Raw genomic sequence first — 26,672 nt, forward strand, 5'->3', positions numbered from 1 at the left:
TTGTGTGAGTATGAGAAGAGGCCTGGTATCTCAACTTATTCAATTTTTGTTTTATTGATGAATTTAGACTAAGACTCGTTAAGATCTATTGTAATATTTTCATTTTTCTTGTCTTTGTTGTTTTTAATATGGTAAAGAAAAATAAAAGTTGGCCTATATAATGTGGATTTTCTAGGAAAAAAATCATTGTACAAAAAATACAGACCTGGCTGATGGTGTTTAAAAGTATTTGTTCCCTCTATGGTCATTTGATGTAATTTATGATAACAAACTGGAGCTGATGATGTGAGTTTATATTTCTCCCTGTGTCTCTGTCCACAGAGCGAGTGCAGCAGATCGTGCGTGGATTCAACTCAGACTGGAAGCGGGCGCTAGAGAGTATCAACCAGGAGGTCATGAGGGCCTTCACAAACTTCAAGAACGGCACTCAGATTTTACAGGTACACTTTACCTTTGAGACTTTGGTGTTGTTTGAGAAAGTCTTGCTGTGTTGGAAGGGGGTTGGGGTTTTTTTTAGGCGGGGGGGAGATGGGGGGATGAAATAGCATAATAGCATGTTTTTCTTGTGTGTTTTCTTCTTCTTTTTGCCCTCAGTTTTTTCCTGTCTGTTTGTCTTGCCTTTTCTGCAACACAAAAGTACCATTGTGATATGAGTTGGTGTGCTGTGCTTCCCTTTACTTACATTATTACTATTCCTGGATTATTTCTTTCCCTAGAAATCAAATTTCTTTTATTGAGAACTGAACAACAAAGATATATTATACCTGATGTACTGAGGAATGGCATAGTGTACAAAATTAACTACTTACCTTGCCTATATGGAGGCTACTCATTTTACTTATCGCTGTTGTTTTTATTCTGGTAAAGAAAAATAAAATTGGGCTTCTGCCACTGTAATGCGGATTTCCTTAAAGAAAAGATCGTTATTTTTTGTATAGAAAATACAGACCTGATGACGTATTATTAGTATTAAAGCATTTGTTCCCTCTTTAGTCATTATTATAACAAAGTGGAGCTGGTGTGTTACATGTCATCGTGACTTATCCTTGTTGTATTTTTATTGTTTTCAGGGGGCCTTGACCCTGCTGATCCAGTACTACCACCGCTTCCAGAAGATTCTGTCTCAGCCGGTGTTCCGGAATCTGCAGATCAAGCATGAGCTCATCAACATCCACCATGTGATGGTGGAAGTGAAGAAGTACAAGCCGACTTTCTGAGCCGTCGATTGCTTGTCTGTCTTGTTTTAAGTTCTGACGTACAGTCAAGTCCACATGAACTAAACACTTTTAACCCCAAAACAACAGTAAAACAAATTTTCAAAAGAAAGAAAAATCCCTCAATTTTATTTCTCTTTTTTCTTCTTGAACAACTTTTCTAAATGAAAACACAGCTAAACCAAAGAAAATGCAGTGGTCCCACAGTTTTCAGTTGAAGCAGACTCCACTGTATATTTATTGTCAGTGTAGTAAGAGCAATGAGAAACTTTATGGTTTCTAATTAATCATCCTGAAAAGCTAGGTAGGGAAGTAACCCTTTTTTTTTCATGACAGTTGTGATTTGTGGGCTTGTTTATATAGCTCTGGCCTACTTGATCAGGCAGCACTGCCTGACAAAAACTTTTGGGGCTTTAAACATTTTGCTTCTGGTGTTTTGAGAATAGTGTAGTACATCGGGCCCATGTTGGTGCATGAAAGGAATGTAACGTAGGACCGAATTCTTGGTCTGTGATGGCTCACAGTTGGAGAAAAATCTTACATCTCTTTGTCTCCAGGTATTATTCTGGCCCGTCCATGGCTAACTTTGGAAGGGGAGAGTGCCTTTATTTTTGTTTAGGGCTTTTAGTCCGTCATCAGTTTTTGAATGTTCATGCATTATGCTGTCAAAATATCTGCTTTGAACAAATCCTTCAGGACATCTGTTTCAAAAATAAATCAATGTCTTGGTTTGATCTGGCAGAATTATTTTTTTCAGGCCATTCTCACAGACCACTAGATTTCAGAATCTAAAGAGTCAAATTTCAACAAAAAATTACCCATTGAATTTGTAGAGTTGGAAGTGCTACTACTACATGTATTACTAGTGTCAGAGGTGGTGGTGATTTTAGGCTTAAAGTCGAAATTCAAAATTGATGACAGGTCACTTTGAGATTTTGCACAATCAAGAGTTTGGTGGTTTTTCTCATGTACATGAGAAGTTAGTACTGACCTTCCCATTGACTTTATGTAGATGGGTTTTTTTTTACATTAGGAGCTATAAGCATTATCCTCACGATGACTTCTTTGGATCCATTCTTTAATTAATTATACAATGGATCTTTAGTCAATGCATCTTGAAATTTAGAGCCTGGCATGGCGAATTTTGTGAGCAACAGTCAAGAATGTTCAGTCACAGAAACCTTACCTCTGTCGGAACTACAATAGATCTAGATCTAGTCCCTTCAAATAGAACTACACATAATACCAAAATGGCTTCCCATATCTGCAGCAAGAGTAATGGGTCCAGCAAACAATGAAAGCCATGATAGGAAAACAGTCAGGACCCTCACTTTATGAACAGCGCCAGTGATTCTCAGTGTTTTCTACTTTTACTTGATTTTTTTTTTAATGGTTTCTCTTGAGCTGAAATTTTTGTATGAAGAAATGTTTGCCTTTCTGTCGCGATCCCCTCTCTCATCACAAGTGAGTTTTACACCCCGTTTCCATCTGTGGGTGGGTGTGGGATGGTGAGTTGCTCAAAGACCTCTCCAAACACAACCATGTGTCTTATAGAACCAACAGAATGCTGCATTGAAACTGCTCTCGAAGTATGTTGAATGCTTTTACAATTTACAGTCAAGAAATACTTGAATGCGACATATACATGAAGTGGGGGGGATGTGCCGAATGAAAGTATCTTGTGGATACCTATTTATATATAATAAAAATAATATGATATACAGATTCTCTCTCTACTGTGGTGGCAGGGCTCGGTAATGTTGCAACACTGTGAACATGTATGAGATGATTGCGTGAATGCTTATAAATGATTGTTGGTTTTTTTTTCAGTGTATCTGTCACGTGCAAATGCTGTGGAAGAAAGCTCAGAAATCTCCTACTACTTGCTTTTTGTTTTCCATGTGCAATATGTATATATATATGATTCTATCAAGAGTACGATGTTGTTTGAAAGTCAAAGGTTTCTGTTGAGAGATAAAACTTGCTGTGTGTTTGTAAAGACATTCTGCGACCGAATGTTTGTGATAACTTTCTCAGTCCAACGTGTTGGTGATGACCAAGTGTATTCATTCCTCAACATTGTGATATGATGGGTTTTGTGTTTGCGACGTCCCAGGTTGATGTAGATGGTTTGTGAAACATAGGGGAATTTGCCACCAAAGTTTTTTAAATTTGATTTGTATATATTATGTGTACGGTGAATCTTCTCTTCTGCTAACTCAAGATTTGAAGTGTTTGCCAGTCACACAAAGAGGTATATGCTATGGAAGTGTAAATCTGTGCTGATGTGAGAATATATATGTTTTCAAATAAAATATAAAATTATTAATACATTGCCTCGTTAACTTCATTACCTTTGAAATGTTTGTGTGTTTACATATCTGTCTTACGTCATTCAATTAATCTGCAGCCAGATGGATTGTGCTCTGTCGTCATTTTTAAAAGTTTTTGGAGGGTTGGGGTTTTCTTTGTAGTTTTACATGGGAACCTAAAAAACTGAATATTCTTATCAAGAAAAAATACTCTTTGCAAAATCCCAAATCAATATTTTTAGAATACACTTTTGATAATGACTTCCTTATTATCTTTAAAGCAAGAGTTGTTTTCTTGGTAACAACATTCAGTTTTTTGGCTCTCCTGCAAAATGGTAAAAACTGCATAAATACTGTACTTTAAAAAAAATGACAGCAGTGCTGGCGACACAATAACTCAGTCCACAACCATCATAAGAAGCAAAGCAACCAGTCTAGCTGAAGAATGTCACCTTCACAGGAGCTGATCAGTTGTTTTAAACTTACCAGTTACCAATACAGAAAGAAAATACTATTACTAATAACTAAACTGCTGAAGAAATAAAAACCATCACGAGTACATTAGACATGATAATAGTTTATTATTGCATTTATATCAATTCTTGACCCAACCCAACCCAAAACATTTCACTTTAAACAATCTTCTTCTTGAATCTGTCTAGAGCGGATGCCTTCTCTCCTTTCCTCTTTGCGTTCTGGGCATCAAACTTGCCCTCCGCCTGCTTGGCTCGAACAATCTCCCTGACCTTAGCCCTCATGTTCTCCTCCTGAACACCCTTCAGACGCTTCTGCACCTTGGATGCCTTGCTGCCTCCCTTCATCTTGTGGCGCGGCGTGAAGTCAATTTTGTCTGGCTTCAGGTACTGTAGAAATAAACAGTGAATGATTTAGTCAGGATCATTTCTATCATCAGTTGGCAATTTAGAATTTGAGTTGAAAGCAGATTCCCTGTGTGATGCCAGGCAAGATGATTGAGATTGGTGGAAATACCTGGCTGATGGTTGACGAGCACAACTCTTGGATCCTACTTCTTTTCTCTTCCTCTGTTTACCTTGTTTTTACTTTTTTTCCCTGCACTAATTGGACATTATTTGTAAATGTACTCTGCACTCAAATTTTAAAAAAATGTTCAGGGAATAGAGTAGAGAGCAGTCAATATGTGGCACTGGCCAGCCTCTAATAGCTTGTAACAAGAAATCAATGGAAGAAAACTCAAAAATGTCACCTAAGGTTGAGCACTTATGCCAAAAGCACCTCTCCTTCACTGATATAAGTACACGCGACATCTCTCTTTCATTAGTTTATATATTTAGACCTGCATGTGAGCCTCAACCAGATTGTCTGAAAATTTTGCGCAACCCCCCCCCCCCCATAAAGAGCTTTTGTGGGTGTCATAAGGAAGGACTTCCGAGTAACGAGCGACCACCCCAACAAACACAATAAAGAAGAGACCTAACCCTAACCCTAGGCCTACCCCCAAAAAAACCTGCAACGGGCCTCATGTAAAAAGGCCAGCACAAGTCCAAAATGAAAAATTTTTTTAAATTTAAAAACCACACTCCAAAACAAACAAGGAGCAAAATAAGGCCTAGATTCTACATCTAAATTGCTATAATTGCCAATTATTGGGTTTGATACAATAACACAATAGAATTGGAATATGAATCCTCCATATAGATCTAGTAATCTAAATAAATCTAGATCTAGATCTTGTACAACAAATGAATAGGAATAGGTCTTGAACTAGAAATCCGCATCCGATTCCGAACAGAGGTACTCAGCTGAGTCTAAATTCTGAATAAATAAATAATTCACGCACCTGATGAAATGCTTTTTACCAACATTAATATTACAGCACAACCTATGATAGAGTTTGACACAATAGAATTGGAATTTGAATCCTCCATTGAGGTCTCTATAATGATCTATATAGATCTAGATTCTATTAGAACAAGTGAGTCGGACTTGAATGAATCCACACGATCTGAACAATTGAATTAGTCAACAAATGAAATTCAAAATGCCCCTCGTGCACGAAATTGAAAGTAGATAATTTAGGTTGTCGTCCTTTTTTGTATTCGCATTTCTACTCAGGTTCCGATAATTATGTCAGAAACGCCGACGTCGGCACGAAACGAAAGTGCCGACAAAGCCGACGGGAGAAAAAGGGGATGCTAGCAGTCGGCCAGGCCTCACACTACGCACATTGACTGATACAGGTGGGCCTAGCGATAGCATCGGCCGGCTCGCGGGTCGGGTCGCGATTGTCGGATTTCAGACGATTGTCGGCAAACATGCAGGTCTATATATTCACTGGTTTATAACAAGTCAACATGATGTGAAGCCCATATATATCTCCTTCACTAAGACACTCTGTTACCACGGGAGGCTTACCTTCTTCTTGTTCCTCTCCTCTTGAAGTTCTTTTGCTGTTTGTAAGTCCACTTTTCCAATTTCACTGTCCAGTGTGATCATCTCAGGATGGACCTGGGACATGAGACAAACACAGAAGTTGAAAGTATGTTATGACAGACAAAAATGTCCAATCCCAGTTTTTTGTCAAACAGACATGGTTTACAGTATTCTGAGATTCAAGGCAGGTGGTTGGAGGGTATCACTGGTAGGTCCGACTTGTATTTCCTGTCTGTATATCTTGTTTTTCCTTACACAAATTGCTTTTGCTGTGTGGACGTGCTTCTCTTTACTCAAACTAAACAGATTTAGGTGGTGTTACAATACAATAGCCATCACTGATGAATTTCTAAATAGACTGTTGGCAACATAGATCACTACAAGCAAAGATTTATCAAGTCTTGTCTAGAGTGATCATGTGACCCACCAATGTCCAATCAAAGCTATCTGGACAAAAAGTACCCTGGTGCAATTAATGACTTACCATGCAAGAGTAGTGAGCATTCTATATTTTTTCCAAAAGTCAATACCCAGTGGTTTTAAATTATTGAATGGAATAAATCATTACAGGAAACAAATGTTTGCTTGTGTTTTAGTTGGTAACACAGTGTATTTGTATATAATATTTATGCACGACTCTGCGTTGAGTGTTCATTCTTCATTATATTTTGTGGGTTTGTCCATGAAGGTATCCAGTGTGTTGTCTTTAAAAGCGTGTACATTGTACAGTGTTTGCTGATGAATGTGTGATGCATGTTCATTCACAACTGCAGCGTGTTTGTTCATCAATATGTGTTGTGTGTTTCTACATGAATGTATGTTGAGTATTTATCCGCGAATATGAGTTTGTTTGTCTGTTCATCATCAATGATCAATACATACCTTATCCAGCAACATGCGGACTTCTGTCTGTTTCCTCTGAGCCTTGGACTGGAATGGGTTAGCCTCCAGGGCATCATAGTTGGCCTCTCCGGCACCTGGAAGAGAGACAAATCAGAGTTACATTCCCACACATGAAACAGACACACAGGAAAATGTACAACACATAAGTCTACATATCTCCCTCTCTGCACAAATACTGTATTCATCCCGGTTTGGTCCTAAAGGCAGGGTTGGGAGCCCACCTCCTAAATGATCTAAACTGTGTCAATGGGGGAGTAAAAACACCTACATTTTTTTTAAATACATGTGATGGCACAAGTACACCCTTCTCATCATTCTCAAAATCATTACTGATAACAACACTTGTTGCCAATCTCCTGACATTTTTAAGTATTCGATATTTCATGTGACATCTCCATCTTGTCTAGATAACAAGTTACCAGGGTTTATGCAACACAGAGCAATAATTTGTCTTGAAAAAATAAGGAACTATCCACGCCTGCAACTACAGGTGGATTATTTTGAGCCTTCGTGTGCATTAACATCATGACGAAATTGTGTTTATGTGTGTCTTCACTTTCCACAACACAAGCTGACTCACAAAGCCCACTAGTTCTATCTAAGACCAGCGTCTGTGGTGTAGTGGTAAGGTGCTTCGCTGTCGCACATAGGAGACCTGAGTTTGATTCCTGGGGAGAAATGTTTTATCCAAAATCTCGGTCTTTCTGCCAGGATGCTTCTTCTATCTCAGCCACAGTTGGCCCTTGAAGGCAGGATCGGACGCCAACATCCTAAATGATCTAAATTGTGTCCATGGAGGCACAAAAACACCTACATTTTTAAAAAAAAGGTTATATCTCTGCCCATACCTGGCACAACAATGCTGGAGAAACCCCAGCTATGGCCCAAGCCCAGCACGTCCTCGTAGGGGCAGAAGGCCACGTCTGTGATGAGTCTCTCGCACCGGTGGTAGAGGTACGGCTTCTCCGGCCGCTCCGACAGTGTGGCCATGTCTCGGTACAACTGAGGGCACAATGGGAAAAACCAAGAAAAAAGTATGAGAGACATGCTGCTATTTGAATTGAAGACTCGGTGGCTAACAAAATTACTTTTTTTTGTAGCAAATGGAAACAAATTGATGTTTCCTTTAGGGATAAATTAATTTTTCAATATTGGGGAAAAATGGTGGGAGTGGAAAGGGAAATCAAATTCATAACAATATGTATCCTTTTGGGAGAAAATGCAGAACAGTACAACTTACAGCAAGGAAAACCTCCATGGCTGGTCACAAGACAAAATAACTAAAAAGGCCTAGTTTGTATTGAGTACTTAGTTAATCAGTGCCAGCCAAACAACAACCAAAAAAAAAAGAAAAAAAGATGGTGATGGATTGGACACACACTTAGGAAGCCAGCTCAAAATCTGACAAGACAAACCCAAAGATGGAATTCCCAAAGGGAGGAGGAAGAGAGGAAGACCAAGATCCTTCCGGAAGCCACACCTGGAGGCAGCTCTCAGACATATGGGACACAGCTAGCTGGAGGTGGAGAAGATCATCCAGAACAGAGACAGGTGGAAAGTTCTTCTTAGTGGCCTATACCCAATACCAGGATGAAAGAGGCGAATGATGATGATGAGTTAATAGAGGACATAATAGAAAGTCCTGACCTCCACTGGCCTATATCAGAATAAAAGAGGCAGACGACGATGAGTTAATTGTTAAAGTACACAATAGCAAGCCTTTACCTCCACTACGTTATCCCGACTGACGGCCAGGAGACCCTTCTGACTGAAGTCCAGCAGGCCCGGGCACTGTTTCCTATTGTACTGGTAGCGACTCAGCTCTCGGTACATGCGCAGGTCAAACACCTTCAGACGTCTGTCCATGCTTGTGGTGGCCATGAACCTGTGCACAGACAGGACGGGAAGGGAAGGGGGCATGGGAGGTCAGAGGGGACATCACAGAAATAACAAGCAGCTTAGCAATAACATGTGAGTACTACCATAATCCATTCTTAAGCACAAGGTAAGCAGTTGGTAAGGCTGCGGCCACATCTTAAAAGTGAAGAAGACAAGACACAGGTCTTGAATTTTATCTTTCTAGCCTGAGGCATGAAGCTATCTACCTGTTGAACCTTAACCACTCATCTAAATATTTGAAGGGTGAGAAAAAAGAAAACCTTTGCATTTCATCCTTTAACTTAAGGTCTGAAACACTTGCTATTTCCTCTTAGACTTTGACCATTACTCAGCACAAGCACCTATTACTGCATCTTAAACCACCTTGCAGTGTTGAAAGGCGTGTAAAACCCATATCACTCATACATCCAACAACATCCCATCCCCATACTGTGAGACATTCCACTCACCGTCCTGTAGCATCAACAGCCACATCACGGAGCACGCTGGCATGACACAGCATTTTCCCGGCCGGCTCCTTCATGTTGGGCGTCCACATGGTCACAGTGCCTGAAACATCAAACAGTTCTCAAAGTTGACAACACAGAACTGATGTGCTAGATCTGGAACAATTCTGGCCAAGTCAAGGAGCCTATAATCCTTCTTCACTCTGATTTTTACAGTGTCAAATGGAACTGGAAAATTTCATTACCCTTTATTAGGACTCAATTTATTTTTACATTACAAGCACACACACTTTTTAAGAGCTTTTAATCCACAAAAATTTGTTTCATTAATGAACAAGCCATGGAAAGTACAGTAAACCCCCCACCCCTCATAGTTTATCGCGTCCTATCAAGTTAGATGGATATCAACAATTACTTTATCATGTCTGAAATAAGACAGGACCTGAAACTCAATTAATATCCATATTCGTTTTTCAAAATGTACAAACCATTGGCGTGACCAAGATGGACAATAGCAGACTGAGGGTTGACCGTCATGATGTCCAGACGACCTTGTTTGGTAGCGATCCCCGAGATTTCCTTGCCAATGGACACGTCCAGGTAGGACAGATATCCTTTGGCACTCTGAACAAGACAACACAGCAATCATGAGTTTTAAACTTGGGTTTATAAAATTACTTATTTTGGCTAGTCTTACTAAACAACAATGAAGAATGACTTCCCCAGCCAACATGTTACGAAAACTATGATAGTACAACGACAAGGAAGGACTTCCAAAACAGCTTTGCCGTATTACTAAAATGAGGCAGGATTATTGTTTTTTACAAGACATGGCTAAATTACAACAAAAAAAACGACAGCGTGACCATATTATAATTATGTGACATGGCTAATGTTCTTGTCAAAAAGTGACAACAATGAGAAATGACTGGTGAAACTATTGGCATATACAGGGTTCCTGCCATGAACTCCCCACCAAATTCAAGGAGATTTCAAGGAGAAATTTATAAAATTCAAGCAGATTTGGTCAAGAAATTAATGCCACTTTTGATGGTGCACTCGCACTCCAAAAGTCTATTTCCGATAGGCCTACTACACCTTTTCGAAATGGAATAGTAGTTTTGATTGTCCGACAAAAATTTTTGTTCATGTCCGATCCGGCGAAATTCAAACAGTTTTCAAGAAGATTTTTCCTTGAATGCAAATTCAAGGAGTTTTCCAGGACACCTTGAATTCAAAAAGGCCGCAGGAACCCTGCATATATTCACAACAAAGTGTCGTAAGATAAAAGGGACAAGCAAGGCTTTCAAACAGCCACGTCCTCCCATTAGCAAACTCCACCAGCTACACCCCAAAACCTGCAGGAAAGGCACTCTACTTTCCCACCATCAAGACAACAGGGATGAGAGTACAGCACTGAAGTAGTTTCCCTTTGGTACCAAACTGAGCCAATATCTCAAGCCATTGACTTGTCTTTAATCATCACAGTACCAGCAATTGTTAATCATATCATGTGTAAACACTCCTTTCAATACTGCGTATTCATATCAGAGATGTGATCGCTGAATACAATGTCCATCTCTAATGGAACTGATCCAAATGATCGAACAGCCTTGAAAAAAACCCCAAAAATTCAAATTCATTGGGGATTCGAACAAAGATCATCCTAAGCATAGCCTAGAATGATACCAACTCAGCTAATGGCCAACCTACAATACTGCAAAACATAAAGATCATAAAATATAGGAGTGACATGCCAGATAAAGCAAGAAGAGAAAGGAGAAAAGGGGACAAAAAACAAAATTCTCTACTTACAGAAGAACACAGAAGAAAGTGGTAGGGCAAAAACTCCAAGCGTAACACAGAGTCCAGATGCTTGAGACAGTGGAGTTCTATCCCCTGGTTATCGTAGCAGTAGGTCCATTTTTTCTGGGCCACGGCAAACATGGTTTCCTGGTGTAGCCATCTGTGGGGGAACAGAACATTTGGCATTTGGCTCAGAGTCTTAGCTGAACAAGAGAAAAACAGGTTTGTTATGGCTTTTTGTTTTAAATAGAGTTTTACTGCACCAGCAACACAACTAGGTCATATAAGTGCCGATGATTATGGAGGTGTTACAAGAGAGTAACAAACGTAGAGAAGAAGGAGCAATAAGGAAGATAGACGCTTGATAGGAAAGAAGAAGCAAACCACACCAGAGCACCCGCCAACCCCTCTCAACCAGACTTTCTTTCAATCCTTCAGTGTGTGGACAGCCCCCTCAAGACAGAGTTTGTCCCAGTTTCAATGACAACCAGTAGAGCTCATGACAACAGATGGTTTACTGGAACAAGTCCCTGTCTGTGCCAAGTTGGCAACCTAGACCACCCCCATTTCCCAATTGAAAAGCGTGAAGATAAATTGTGTCAAGTTGCAACCTCAGAATTATAACGCTCTATCAGCCCAATCCTAGTTTTCAGAAATATGACGTCAAATTAAGTTTCACCACGCTTTTTTTAATGCAACTCTTTGAATATGTTGACAACGACTAAATATTCTTACGATTTTGATAGAGAATTTGCTTTCTAACCTCATGGTCTTTGTAACTCAAAATGGCCCAAACTGTCAGATTAAACTTTGTAATTCTGAGGTAGCAAAGTGTTATCCCCAATGACAATAAATTCGAACTTTAATTTCAAAGAAATAAGACCTATGACCTTTAGAATCCAAGATTGACTGCTAGACCACAAAAGTGACATTTGTAGCCTCCATGCTTATTGACCCAGGCTGTAAAACCTAGGTTCTTTAGAAGCATGACACAGGCAGTTTCATCTTGCATTGGCTTATCTTGAGGCAGAACTGGTCAACTGCTCAAGGTTCAAAACAATGCTTTCAATACACTTTTAAGGAACACAACAACAAATTGTAATATGATCCAGTTGCTTGGTCCTTAGTATATAAATGAGCTTCCTCGCGATTAAGTTGGCAACCTAAACCACATCCATTTCCTTGCAGATACCAGTTCCCCACTGGACAGAGTGAAGATAAAACTGTACGCTTCCCAGAAAGCCAAAAATGTTTTTGAGTGTTCTAGGGTCTGCTGGGGTAGTAATAATAATAAATAGCATTTATGCTGCGCATTTCCATTATCGAACAAATGCTCAATGCGCTTTACTGTTCATTACATTTTTTTTTTTTAATCACACCTTAAAAATTAATGGACATACGTTTACATAAAACATAATATTATGCATAATATGCAAGTGTATAAAAATTTATATGACAAAAATGGTCACGCAGTGAGCCTGGCCTGGCAATGCATTCGCTAAAAAATATAGAAAGCAATAAAATTATAATAATAGTTGCAAAGCCCTAAAAGCACGCTGTAGAGCATGAATATGCACTATATAATGCAATTATTATTTTTATTATTATTATAAAATGTGTCCATTGTTATCCCAAGGATGAAGAACCCTATTTGAACCCTAGGCTTGTAGAAATAGTATGCACAATCTCTAGACCCCAAGCCCAGAATACTAACTGCTAGACAACCAAAGTGACATTTGTAGCCTCCATGCTTATTGACCCAGGCTGTAAAACCTAGGTTCTTTAGAAGCATGAGACAGGCAGTATCATCTTGCATTGGCTTATCTTGAGGCAGAACTGGTCAACTGCTCAAGGTTCAAAACAATGCTTTCAATAAACTTTTAATAAACACAACAACAAATTGTAATACTATCAAGCTCTTTGATCCCTAACATATAATAGTCACCCTCATTATCATTATTAAGCTCTTAATTTCTTAATTCCAACCAATTGCGACTTACTTGACGTCATTGACAGTCTCCATCACGTTGATTTCACAGTGAAGTTTTTTGCTCTGCCAGTCAAAGGCTGCGACATGACCTTTGGCCCCGCCCAGTAGGAGGTGCCTGGGGAGAGTTAAAAGATCAAACATCACCACCAGACAACCAATATGTAACAAACATCATCCCAAGATTATTTCTATAAGATTTGAACACAAAATAACAGTGATGTATATCATTTCCATTTCTTACAGTACTAATACTTGGGTTTTTCTGCTTCCCTCAATCTATCTTTGTGGGTCAATGCGAGTATGCATGTGGGGGGGTCGGGAGGTGTTTACAAGCATTGGAGCATGTACGATTGGCACGTGCATGAGAATTTTAAAGGAAAAATATTAATGTTGTTGTTTTAAAGGCAGTTGCCCATGAGTGAATGTTCCAAAATGTATGAATCCGTACTACATCAGCATTAACAAAACACTGCACAGAGTTCCAAGTCACATCTGTGTGCAGCACAAGTGGTAGATTGCCAGGCACAAAGGATTGTTGGCTATTTTTACAGTGAAACTACTCACCCCAACCACCTCCCATTCCATTACATTTCTAGAACCACAGCCTACCTTCCATTCCGTGTGTAATCCATTCTGTAGGGGCCAAATTGATCTAAACGCAGGTCAAATATTTTCTGTTGTGTAGCTTCGTCAGCCGATGCCTTGATCTCATGCTGACTGATCTGAAATGTGTTCTCACCCTCCAATTCTCTGAAATAAAGGGGGAAAAAACCAGTATGAAATACCAACACAGTTCAACCCCAAAAATAATGTAAGAAGTCTAATGAAAAAAAAAAAGGAACCCAACCTCTGATTAACACATGGGTAATGACCAAACTAAAAGGAAAACACAAAACATCGAGCACCAACCCCGCTTCCTCAGTGCACAGCAGCTCACTCCTCGCTGATTTCTCAGCAACTGTCTCAAACACTTCCTCCTGGGCTTGAATCTTTTGAGTGTGGAATTTTGTCTTAGCATAGCCCTGGGGAACAAAAAAAAAAAGCTAGATAAAAAAGAGATAGCAGAAAATAGAATGCATTCAATTAGTTTGTAGTATAACTCTGAAAAGAAAACCATAGCCAGCTGTAGCATGGATCCAGATCGAAAAGGAACAAAATACACAGAACATCCCTACAAGGTTAATGATAACAAAATGACTTTTTCAAAAGGAATACTTGTAGTTATTTCACTAACACAACCAAAAGATCAGAACACACTGACAGTCATTAAACTTAATTTAACATTCCAGCTATCACAAAAGACAACAACTATTACAGACTATGTAAAAAGCAGCTAACATTAAGAAGAGCAGCAGTATTCTGCACCACTTAAGGGGAGGAGCGACCCTTGATTTTGCAGAGTTTGGGTCAGGCTATGCACATTTTATCTTGGCTGATTTTTGAAGATCAACTAGTTTTTCGTCTAAAAATAGCATGGAAACAATTGAGAAAGACTTTATTCTCCAGGTAAATTGCCTTTAAAAACATGAGGATGGATTAATATAGTGAATTTATACCATTATTGTTGGTTTTCGCAAAATTTAATTTTTTTTCAGATTTTTCCCTCCTCCTCCCTTAGTTTTCATCCTTTTGACATGAAACTGTCAGGAAACACAGATGCCATCAATGTAACAGAGAGATATTTGCGAAAAAATTAATACTTTTCCATTGGCAAGCGATTGCGCAACCTAAATTTAGAAAAAGTTTTTTTATACTTGGGAAAATTCTCTTTTTTTTTCTTTTGCACTTTTTGAAAAAAAACTTGCTGTTAGTCTGATAGGGTCTGGTTCAGGTATACTCTCACCAGATTTGGTCAAATTTGGTCAGTAAATAAGAAAGCCTTAGGTATTTGAAATTCATAGTTTATTTCCAAGATGGCGGCTGTTTCCAGAGCAACCGCTGTAGCAATGCAAAAATAAAATTGTGGATCAAGAGATTTTACTATGTCTAACTTATATGTGTACTTAGATTTGATCTCGGGCAACAAACATACAAAATGGTCCTCAAGGGTAGCTCCTCCCGTTAACTCACCTCAGCCTTTTCTCCCTTCTGCCATTTCTTCAGCTTGTGCTTCGGGACCGCCTGCTCCTCTATTCTTTCCTGCCAATTTGAGAACAACATTAAACGAGGGTATAAAACAGAGGGTGATGATTTTAATTTCCTTAGGGGGCTAATCATCATGCTGAATTATCAAAATCAAAACATCTTGACAAATCTTTACTTCGAGAAAAATTAAGCAAAGACAGCAGAAAACTTGTCAACATGAACCATCAACAGTGTTGCAGGTTCGTGTACATCATGCAGTATCTCTTTTTATGACTGTTCACAAATCACAGGGGAAAGGAAGCAGAGTACAATATCAGACTACAAAAAATGTGAGGAAAAGCATAATTTCATTGAAGAGAAAAATAATACCTTCAGTATCACACATGTCACAAACGATAGCATAATGGGAATGGTCCTATTTTATCCAAAACTAAAATTGCAGATCCTACTTTTGGCCTCACCACAAACAAAATACACATCTAACACCACTATTCACATCCTACAAATTACACTATAGTAGACTTTGACAGTAGTCGGCAGTACCCTTTTAAAGAAGAGGAGAGTGTTGAATTGGTATTTCTTCAAAAAGAAATAACAAATGAACGCAAAAAGTTAAATTACATTTTTTCCTACTGAACGTGACAATTCAATGATATTTACCAGATCTGAAAATACTATGCAGCTAGGTAAGAAGAGAAACAACAAAATACAATTTTCACAACAGACCTGCTTACTAGTCCAGCATTTTTATAGGGTAGTAGATACCACGGATGACAACAAACGAAGGAACACAAATTTAATGATATGAAAACAAATATACTCACATTTGGCCGTCGAGAAAAGCTGAATTTGGCTCCCCCATTTTTGTCTGGCTCTTTAGGGAAAAAATACCTCACCTTCCCCTGCGGAAAAAACAATGATTATATTGATATTTTGAAAATGTTAAAATTTCAAATCTATAAGTATCATCCTTCTTCAAACAGTGACAGCATTTACATCCTTGTAATATAAAAAAATAAGACGTGCACACCTGGAAGAAACTTATTCAGACCTACCATTATCTTCAAAATTCTTTTTACATTGTGCAGTATATATGTTTTATTGCCTATTTGAATGTTGAGTTTCACTATGGTGGTGAATAATAAGGTCACAATGATTTCTTTTAAGTAGGCTCAAAAGAATAATTAGGTCTTTACAAAAAATTGCACCTCCCCTCAAACCACAGATACAGGGTGCATGAAAATAGAACCAAATAATAACTAATTCACAGGCAAGAGAAAGAGGCTAAAACAGCACCTAGACATGGATAGCTGGTGCCTCTATAAATAAATTATGGCTGGCTCTATTTTTCAGAACGTTCGGGAAAATAAACTCCAACTCTCTTTCTCCAAACGGTTTCCGTTCTCGAGATTTGTTGATGATAAGCGAATGGAGTGGCCTGTGTGTGTGTGTGTGTTTGTGTGTGAGTGTGTGTGTGAGAGTGTGCATGTGTGAGTGAGTGAGCGCGTGTGTGTGTGTGTGTGTGTGTGTGTGTGCTGCTCTATACCCCCAGGAAACCCGCCCCCGCCTCACCCCCCCTGCCGTGCAAATGACTACGGGTGTGTATAAGGTGTGGCCGGGGGGGGGGGGGGGGAGATTTTTTTTTTACATGTAGGATTTTAGTTTTTGCTGGGTGACTAAATGCAAAATAGGTTACTGCTAAAGGTCGATCAGTCTTGTTTTCTCGCAGTACCTTTCGAAGGTATTTTCAAATGAAGTATAGTCCGGGAACGTTGCCCCAACCACAAGTGAAGTATCTGAATATTCAGACATTTAAAAATCTCTAGCTCTAGAAACTGAATTCAAGGCAAAAAATGCTTCTTCCCAGTCCTCGCAGAATGGCAGAATGAAAGGATGACGCCTAAATCTCGCAAATAACCAAAAAATCTCGAGATCGGAAACCGTTCGAAGAAATAAAGTTCAACTTTATTTTCCCTAACGTTCGGAGAAATAGTCACTTCGATAAATTATTGATGGTCAGGCCAGATGCACCTCCCCTCAACATCCAATTCTAATGAAACAACAGAAAGGACGATAAATTTGTAATTTTAAACAGACACGCAGATTGTTTTGGGGGCTAAAAACTAAAAACTGTCATAATTTTTGCTGCAGAATACACAAAAGGCCACTAAAACCTTTGTAAATCAAATGTTTTCAAGAAAATATCAAACTTAATTGCCGAGGTGAAATACAGGTGGGGCACGCCCCCCTGAAACCCCCCATGTTTTTAAAAACAAAGTCAATTATTACTAGGTCATTGGTCCTATTTTTATTGTGATAGAGTTCGTTTAAAAATGTCAATAGGCTTATCTAATTTAAATCAACTAATAATTTGCAATGGATATAAAGAAAGTCAAAATTTGTGTCAGATAAAAAATTACGAAGTGACTATTCGGACTCAAGTCCGAATATGAAAAAATGTTATTCGGACTCTGATTCTTGTCTAGCATAACATCGCTTCCGACTTCCTGTGACTCATGACTCCGGCTTCCTGTCCTGCCTCACTCGTGACTCGTCTCAGGCTGGGTAGAGACCGGGATCACTTCGGGCAAAATGGCGTTTTGTGCAGGAGCCAAGTTTTTATCTTATGAATTTGAGGCCGGCCTGAAAAGTTATAGCGCTTCTAATAAATGTTTATTTGTCAAGAGGTCACCAAAAGCAATTAAAGATGGCTCGTTAGCGTGTGTCGGGGTCGGATGGGCGGCCTGCACACGTGTGGATCTACGTAATGAATTTTGCGCTGGTCTATGGAATCAAAAGTTGCCGTATGCTCGGCTCTACACAGCAACACAACTTTTTCTTGGTAAACAATCGAGATGACACAGGCTTGTGTATTTGAACGAATAACGTAAGTGCTGAATGTGCGGTCCACCAAAAATTAGCATACTACGACTAATTCAGAAAACTGGGAACCTGCTGGTCCATCCTCCACTTCTGGTCTCCCTCCGCTGCCTCCCCCTCAAAAGAAAAGAAGCAAAAATAAGCCTACGACATGTAATCAAGAAAATCAGGAACCTGCTGGTCAATACTCCACTTCTGGTCTCCCTCCACTGCCTCCCCCTAAAAAGAAACAGCGGATGGGATCAAGTAATACTAATATAATACTAATAATAGTGAGAACCCTGCGTCTGTTCCTGCGGTAAACGTCCTCATCCGATGCCTAGATATTCCGGACTTAGATCTCTTCAATGATTCGGATAAAAGGTTCATCAACAACTTTGTCTCGTCCCCCCTTCTCTCTCTCTATCTCTCTCTCTCGTGGTATTCTCGCAGCCCTCACTCACTCCGCCTCACGTCGCCGGGAACTAGTTCGCGTCGCGGTCGATTAGGACCCATGACTGTATAAGTATAAGTCCGTTATTTGCCTAGTGTGCATTAATATATATATAAACATGGTGGGTCCACCAAAGTTCAATCCAGCCCCTATGATCTTTGTCGTTGCGCCATGAGGGGGAAAAATTTAGGAAATGGTTGGCTGATTTCCATCCTTCTTTTGAAACACCCTGTACGAATATAACTTCATAGTATTCACACATCCTGTGCGAATATAACTTCATAGTATTCACACACCCTGTGCGAATATAATTTCATAATATTTGCACACCCTGTGCGAATAAAATTTCATAGTATTCGCACACCCTGTGCAAATAAAATTTCATAGTGTTCACACACCCTGTGCCAATAACTTATAACTATATGCAGCCTTTGGAGTTGGAGGAATCAATAATACTTAGACAATTTGAAGAAAAGAACAATGTCATAATTTCAATCGAGCAGTCACCCTCTCTATTTCTCTGTCTCTCTCTCCCCTTTTTTGCTCCCTGCCTCTACCTCTCCCCTCTTTTTCTGCCCCCCACCCCTCTCTCTCTTTCAGTGTATCGCTTGCCTTCTCTTTCTCTTTGTTTGTCTCTGTCTTTCTTTCTCCCCCACTTACTTTTCCACTCTTTCTCTCGTTCCCTCCTGCCGACTGGGGCATGTGATATTTGCTAGCACTTCCCCCTGTTCTCTACCCCCTCCTCTCTCTCTCTCTCTCTCTCTCTCTCTCTCACACACACACACACACACTCTTTTTCTCTCTCTTTCTCTCTCTCTCTCTCTACCGGGTCTGGGCGTTGAAACTTTCCGATATCACAAAAGATTTCCCTTACAGGGTCTGTATACTTTGTGACGTTGCTCCCGGTAACCGGGTCTGTATATACAGAATATACTTTGGTTTCAAATATAAATTATAGCATGGGAGCTATTCAGAACGCGGCGTTGCAAATGGCCACCTCTATTCTCACCCAGAGTGAGAATAGTGCAGGCGAGTCTTGTGGCTATTCTCACCCGGTGCGCGTTCACCAAATTTTGCATTCACCCTAAACCACAGAATTCTACACTGTGATAACAGAAAAATTGTAGAATTCTGTGCCGTGAACAAACGTTCCATTACAACTGTAGCCTACTAAAAGCGTACAATTTTGTCTGTGGGCAGTGGAGAGAGAGAGAGAAAGAGAGAGAAGAGAAGCGCGAGAATTTCCGGGCAAAACAAAATGGCGACCCGCGCAGTTCGGCTCGATTCGAAAAGTTAAATAGCCGTAGCATCTTTGTAGACAACCAAATTAATTTACTTTTGTGTTTTAACATCATTTTTTAACTTTGTTTTGGTCAATTTGATCGTCCACACCGATAGACAGTATTCAGAAAGAGACAGAGAGAGAGAGAAGAGGGGAGGAGTTGATCTTGCGAGAACTTCCGGGCGGGTGAGAATAGCCACTTTCGTTGCAAATAGCGCCTGCCTATTACTATTATATAACAATAACAGAAAACCCCCCGGCGATTTTGTAGTTTCGTTCGTTAAAGTCAAGCAGGGGGGTTTCAGGGGGGCTTGCCCCCCTGAATTTTATCCTAATTTGATGTTTTGCAGTTAGGTTGCATCCCTGCTCTTTGTGTAGCCTAATTCAAATAGTATTTGGTCTTCAAGACTTCTGGATTTCTTCTCTGGATGTAAACAAATGGATCGTGGACTTTAACGAACGGAACTACAAGATCACCAAAAACCCAACTCTAACAATGAGCAAAACGGATCATGATCATCAGCCTATGTGAATGTGGACGATTAATCAATCCATAACCATCGAGACGATCATCATCACAGAACTTACACTACGACTACGCCGGTGCCGGTAGACAATACGTCGTGTACCGAGATTACACCGTGCCGTAGGCGTCGGCCTACACTTTGCAACGAATCGGCATTTTTCACTTAAAACTTTACGGACGACGGCTTGATTCTTTTAAAATCAATGTATTCTTGAAGAATTCCTACCTTTCCTCCTTTCTGTACATTGTCAGAAGAGGCCATTATGCCTTCTTGTTTGTTTTGATGCACAATTGTACACTCGCCTAATCCAGCGTGTACCTTCACTTCAACACTCAAGAACACAATCGAAGCCAGGTGGAGTTTGCCGTTGGAGTTATTTCCCTTCCGTGACGGTGTAAGGCCACATTTAGCTACTTCTTTTGTTATTGTTACGGCGTACCAATGGGCGTGCTGCGTGCAGTGCCACGAAGAGAGTGAGGAGGGTCCTTGGAGTAACTATATACTCCAAGGGAGGGTCCATAATTATTGTTGTAGGGTCCTTGTGGTGTACTCAAAGTTGGGTTTACTTACGTGTATCGACCTCTTCAAATGGGATTAATCCTTGCTCATATCATATGTATAACTAAAGATGGATGGATAGATATATGGATATTGCGACAATATACATACAATACATGTACTTAATCGGTCAATTTTACTGCATAGATCTAGATCATATATAATAATACATGGAACGTCAAATGTCTTGTACTATCATCGATAAATTAACACTTAATCTGAGTTTCTACAGTTAGTAGTTAACGTGTTTAGAATCAGGGAGATGGTTTGGAATGAAGAAAGCCATGTCACAAATAGATGTACGAAATTGGCCCCAGAAGAGATCTACTGTATAACTTGTACACGCAGTCTAAAGACCATTTAGTTTATTTTATTACAAACTTATAGCATGTTTATGAGCAAAAGAAAAAGCACTTCGTAATTCATTCTCGAAGAATTAGTGTCATTTCATCAACATAATTACAAGCTGTATTTTCTTTCTTTCTTCCTTTCTTTCTTTCTTTCTTTCTTTCTTTCTTTCTTTCTTTCTAGGCGTTAATGTCTGTCCATTGTGGGATGTAGCTCTCTTTTTGTCCATCTGTTATCTTTCACTCAACTGATGTGAACAGCCCGTTTCCATTTTTTGTCTGATTATAAATCTTGGGGACATAATAAGCCACCCATGTTTTCACTTTGTGCTTGCTTTTGTGCTTTATTTCATCTTGTATTCTTATATCCAGCATCTCCCATTCCCCCCCCCTCTCTCTCTCTCCTTCTCTTTTCTCTCTCTCTCTCTATTTCTCCCTCTCTCCTTTTGTCTTTCTCTTCTCTCTCTCTTTCTATTTTCTCTCTCTCTCTCTTTCTCTCTCTCCTTCTCTCTCTCTCTTCTCTCTCTCTCTCTCTCTCTCTCTCTCTCTCTCTCTCTCGTGTCCTTAATTCCATTATCATACACTAGTCCCCCTCTCTCTCTCTCTCTCTCTCTCTCTCTCTCTCTCTCTCTCTCTCTCGTGTCCTTAATTTCATTATCATACACTAGTAAAAGTACACGTTCTACGAACGGAATAATAGTGAAGAAGTATTAGGAAAGTTAAGAAGAGGAAAAAGACTGAAAACAAGAAAGAAATTAAACATAAATATTTTACCTTGAATATATCCATGTAGCACCACCTTTTGACTACCTCTAGGTGTGAGACTTCTTCCCCCTCTTCGAAGGCATGGCATTTTCTCCTAAAGTTCCAGCTCAATCACTTTCTCTCTCTCTCTCTCTCTCTCTCTCTCTCTCTCTCTCTCTCTCTCTCTCTCTCTCTCTCTCTCTCTCTCTCTCTCACACACACACACACACACACACACACACACACACACACACACACACTCTCTCTCTCTCTCTCTCTCTCTCTCTCTCTCTCTCTCTCTCTCTCTCTCTCTCTCTATCGCTGTCTCTCTCACACTGCTCAGGGTAGGGTAACAAACGAAAAAGTCCCCACTTTGTAACATGTATTACTACTTGATTCTTCTTCCCCTTCTTTTTCTTCTTGGTCTCCCCCACCACCTCCTCCTCTAATTCCTCCTGCTCCTCCTCCTGCCGCCGCCACCTCCTGCTTCTCCTTCTCCATCTTCTTAATCATCATCTCCTCCTCCTCCTGTTCCTCCTTCTCCTTCTTTTTCTTCTTCTTCTTCTTCTTCTTCTTCTTCTTCTTCTTCTTCTTCTTCTTCTTCATTTCTCCTCCTCCTCCATCTACACCTCCTCCTCCTCCTTCTATGAGCGCTCCAAACCCGCTGTGAGAAGATGGTCAAAGGTGTGGGACCGAAACCGGGAATTCCCGTAAACCTACTTAAATACTTAATGTATAACCAATGAGTCTATATGTATAACTGAACACAAAATATCCTTTGGTGCAGTCGGTACTCCGCAATGAATATACAATGTTGAAGCAAATGATGGCGATCGCTATAAAAGGACTGAATTTAACTTAAAATGGGCTTTCTTCTTTCACATATGATCTTAATTAAAAAACAATAGTGCAACACTACGTTTCAAGTTATGGGTACTGGCAAAGTTTCATATTTTTTAATTCGGTAGTTTCTGAGAATATACTGTTCGCAAAATTTGGCCTTAGCTCCATTAGTAGTAAGATGTATTTCTGGTAACTGGCCAGGCTTGACATCAATAGATTGTTACTAGGACAAAACACTGATTGAAAACGCATCTTTTAGTTTTAGATATCGGCAGATTTTGATGTAACTTTTTCTCCGTAGGCTTACATGTATGTATCTCCCAAAGCAACTCGAGCCACATGTATCATTCTGAGCCAGCATCATACACTAAACAAAAACACGATCTTGCATATAATTTGTATGTTATTACATGCGCTTTAGGTTTATATACGAAGAAAACAGAAAGGAGAAATATGTATGAATAAATAAGCTGTACTTCTGATAGGGTCCTCAATTCACAGTACAAATGTACCGTCGACTGACCAAAATCCAAGTTGTCATTGAGTTAATTGTTCACTTTTTCCGTTCAAAGTGTTACAGCATCGTCGAATCTCAGATCTTTCAAAGCTGTATTTTAAGTCTTGCATACATCTATGGATTGATTGTTTATGTGGTTGGTCATTCATCACTAGGAGTTCCCACGGCATGCGAAAAGTCCACTGCACAACTTATCATTTTATAGTAGGCATACAGATAGCCGCCCGTGGGGGTGGGTGTTGGGGGGGGGGGGGGGGGGGTTGCACGACGATTTGAAGACTCAAGACGGGATAGGTGGGGTGAGGGTTTGTCTTTGGGCATGGCATGGAACGTTCATCATCTTTCAAGCTTGATCTGTCCGCTCACCGTGTAAGAACTGTGCTGTTAATTAGTATGTGCTGGTTGTCATGTTTTGAACAGGTACCCTACAGCTACATTATATGTTTTGTTTGGTTAAGGTCTGGTGATCCGGAAGGCCAATTTTTCCTTTGGTTTTTTAAAATTCTTTTTCTAAATAATTTTAATGATTTCTTTTTATGGGAGGGGGGGGGGGAGGGCGCTAATATGATTTTTTTTCAAAGATAGGAGAGTGTTTTACAGCGCTCGCAACTGCAAGCCTAACGTCATAATGACTAGCGCGCGGAACACATTGAAGATTTTCAGTTCGGTAGGAATGTTGCATTTTGCCCAGGTGGCCGCCAAAGCCTACTCTTATACTTATTATGTCGATTTTAGAACTACCATGGGATCTTTAGCGTGCGTGATTTGCACAAGGGACCTCTGATATGTTTCACCCTTATCCGAGAAGGCTAGGTGTTAGATCCTACATACCATAAAATCAGGAGCTGAAAAACTGCAGTAAGAACCAAGAAGTAGCAGTAGATCAGGCTGCAGATCAAGCCAGGAGCCCAGAGGAGGAGGCAAACAGTACAGACGAAAGCAGACATATGACATAGAGCAGGAAAGGAGATGAAAGGTAAATTTTTAGAGAAAAAAATTTCTGTCACTGTCAGGTTTCGAACCCGGGACCTGTTGAATGAGAAGCAAACACCGCTATAAACCATGATGGCCCCATTTGTAAATTGGTGAAATGCTGAAAGACAAAAGTAAAGGTCTACCTTTGTAAATTACAACGGGTAGTCTACCAGTCATTTCGTCAGCAAGGGGCCAACGTGGGCTTCTTTAAAGTAAAACCTCATTTTGATGTATTTTCTTACCAAGTCTCGCAGTCTCTTAAAAAAACCCCACATTTCTGTTGCTTCTATGTCATTTTCAGTCTTTTGTGATTATATATGGCAAGTAATAGTCAATAGAGTATTTAAAAGTGTGGTAGCAACAGCAAACATCATTAGAAATGAAAAATTATATTTGCATATTTGGCAAGGTCTGCTTATCCATCTTTTCTTTTAGCACAGCAGTTTCTACTAATCCTTTCTCTTGATCCACAACAAAGATCAACAACGGTCTCTGAGTGCTTGAGTATATTGCACGACGATGGTGTACTTGTAACCAACTATAGTAATAGTACTAGACTGTTAGAATACGGGGCACCCCACATACTAAGTATTCTCATGTACCAGACTTTTTAGTTTTAGTACATGTAAGAGTTTTACGGCACTTGCAACACAATAAGGTCGTATAAGTGCCGAAGATTAGAGGTGTTATAAGAGAGTAATAACAAACACAAAAAAGGAGGGGAGATAAAGACGATAGATGTTTGAATTTTGATAGGAAAGAAGAAGAAAACCACAACAGAGCACTCGCCAATCACCAACATGTACCAATCTGTCTGACTGCAATAACATTGCTCGTACATTCTGGACAGCTGCTCCATTACCCATCCCAGTTTAAATTCTGTTTTAGCTTTAGTAGAGGTTTTATCGTGCTCGCAGCTGCATAAGATCATATGAACGCCAGAAAATTAGAGGTTTCACAAGAGAGTAAAAAGTAAAGTTGTTCTCGCATCCGATCCGGACATTGGGGATTGCCTTGTTAGTGAGACGATTTCCTGAGCCATTAGCATATTGTGGTAGGGTGGCCAGTTCCTTTCCATGCCGCCTTTACTAAAAAGTTTACTTCCCCAACTCGAAGTCAGGTACCCATTACTGCTAGGTGGGCAGGAGGGGGCGAAAAAAATCTGTGTCCGAACCGAGGCTAGAACCTGGACTTTCCGCTTTGGAGATGAGCGCACTAACCGCTCTGCCACCACACCCTCCGGAGAGTAACAAAGATAAAAAAGAAGAAGGGGAGATACGGATGATAGATGTTTGATAGGAAAGAAAGAGCAAACCCCACCAGAGCACCCGCCAACCACACACTTTAATTTCTGTGCACTAGTTTACCATAATATTATATCCTACACACAATGTAATATTATTTCAAAAGCAGGATTTGAACCGAGAAGCCCACCGATAAAGTAACAGTCATTTAGTGCAGGGAAAAATGCAACACAGAGAGACAGAAACAACAGATGGAAAGGAAAGATGTAGGATTTACCAGTAGCGACCTCTAACCACCTGAAGAGTTGCAAAATGACACAGATATCAAATTCACATACTAGGTAAGAAAAGGTTATCTCGAGTTGGCTAAAATTTTAAAAAAACAAACAAATTGCAGTGTAATGTTTATTCGTTTTTTTTGTGTGTGCAAAACATCAGTTTGATTTTTGCAAGGGAAGATTATTTTAAAATTTTTTATTATCATCTGTCCTTCTCCAGGGTTGCCGCAACCGACTCAAAAACTAGTAAACAAATACAAAAGGATGCCACACCCTCAAATCACACACACACATCCACTGAGGATTGGCAACGTGAAAAGAGAACACCAACAGACTTAACAAGAGTCAAGATCATTGGTCAGAGGAATATATTTATTTAATGAAAAACAGTACAGCAGTGAACAGTAACAGTGTACAAGAATGAAAAAAACAAAGGATAACAATGAACATACGAATACATTTTATGATGGAGGACCATGTGATGCAGGAACATGTCAGTCACAAGGCATAACATTATAATGTCAGCCAAAAGTCACACCACACAGGCAATATTGCCAACAGAGGTAAGTAATTTTTGACAACTTTTGAGGTATGGTACGTCTGTATGCAATACTGCTTGCGATTATTGTTTGAGTTTGTTTGCTAATGCTAGTGTGGAACTGTCAAGTCACCAATGTCTAACATTTCAACTTATCACTTTGTCTGACAAGATAAATCATGCCACACTACTCTAACCAAACAAGTCTGTTAAACCAGCCATGTCAGGCAGCCATACACATGCCAGTATGCCCATCTGACCACACAAGACATTATCAGGCAGCCATTAGTCATGCCAGTCACTCAAAACATCCACACTAGGTGCCAGTGGCTTAGTGGTTACGCTACCGGACTCGTAATTGTGAGGTTGCGGGTTCAGGGGTTCTAGCCGCGGGCCCGACGCTGTGTCTTTGGGATAGGCGCTTTACATGAATTTTCCC

The 26,672-nt window shown here is 39.9% G+C and overlaps 3 protein-coding genes across 4 annotated transcripts in view; 1 reads left to right on the top strand and 2 right to left on the bottom strand.

The window, feature by feature from the left end:
- LOC101863011 (40S ribosomal protein S18) overlaps window positions 1-1,102 on the bottom strand; it is a 37,782-nt gene extending 36,680 nt beyond the window's left edge. The window contains exon 1 of the mRNA XM_013080763.2: window positions 1,098-1,102. The gene's annotated coding sequence lies outside the window, so the exon portion shown is untranslated. The remainder of the gene's footprint in view (window positions 1-1,097) is intronic.
- The window catches only part of LOC101863255 (vacuolar protein sorting-associated protein 52 homolog), a 31,762-nt gene extending 28,217 nt beyond the window's left edge, over window positions 1-3,545 (top strand). For both annotated transcript variants that reach the window (XM_005095215.3, XM_005095216.3), the window contains 2 exons: window positions 322-440; window positions 1,071-3,545. In XM_005095215.3, the coding sequence (XP_005095272.1) occupies window positions 322-440; window positions 1,071-1,217 (266 nt within the window). In that variant the 3' untranslated portion in view covers window positions 1,218-3,545. The remainder of the gene's footprint in view (window positions 1-321; window positions 441-1,070) is intronic.
- Window positions 3,546-4,087: 542 nt separating this feature from the next.
- Window positions 4,088-20,549, bottom strand: LOC101863659 (WD repeat-containing protein 46). Its single transcript, XM_005095217.3, has 14 exons — window positions 20,415-20,549; window positions 15,892-15,969; window positions 15,053-15,121; window positions 13,892-14,004; window positions 13,592-13,732; window positions 12,993-13,097; window positions 11,002-11,152; window positions 9,675-9,810; window positions 9,190-9,289; window positions 8,567-8,726; window positions 7,690-7,843; window positions 6,821-6,915; window positions 5,921-6,013; window positions 4,088-4,389 (listed from the first exon to the last, which is right to left on the bottom strand). Exons 1-14 carry the CDS (start codon window positions 20,448-20,450, stop codon window positions 4,159-4,161), a joined length of 1,662 nt encoding a protein of 553 aa, XP_005095274.1. The 5' UTR covers window positions 20,451-20,549; the 3' UTR covers window positions 4,088-4,158.
- Window positions 20,550-26,672: the final 6,123 nt, after the last annotated feature.

This window comes from Aplysia californica, unplaced genomic scaffold (genome assembly GCF_000002075.1).
Source record: "Aplysia californica isolate F4 #8 unplaced genomic scaffold, AplCal3.0 scaffold00098, whole genome shotgun sequence".
NCBI classification, from domain to species: domain Eukaryota; kingdom Metazoa; phylum Mollusca; class Gastropoda; order Aplysiida; family Aplysiidae; genus Aplysia; species Aplysia californica.

What these genes read in the sequence shown, in the direction of transcription:
- LOC101863659 (XM_005095217.3), bottom strand. Translation starts at nt 20,450, where the DNA reads ATGGCCTCTTCTGACAATGTACAGAAAGGAGGAAAG. An exon ending in GATTACACACGGAATGGAAG is followed by an intron (nt 13,098 to 13,591) that starts GTAGGCTGTGGT and finishes AACTCTCCCCAG; the next exon opens with GCACCTCCTACTGGGCGGGG. An exon ending in CCATCTTGGTCACGCCAATG is followed by an intron (nt 9,290 to 9,674) that starts GTTTGTACATTT and finishes TTGATGTTTCAG; the next exon opens with GCACTGTGACCATGTGGACG.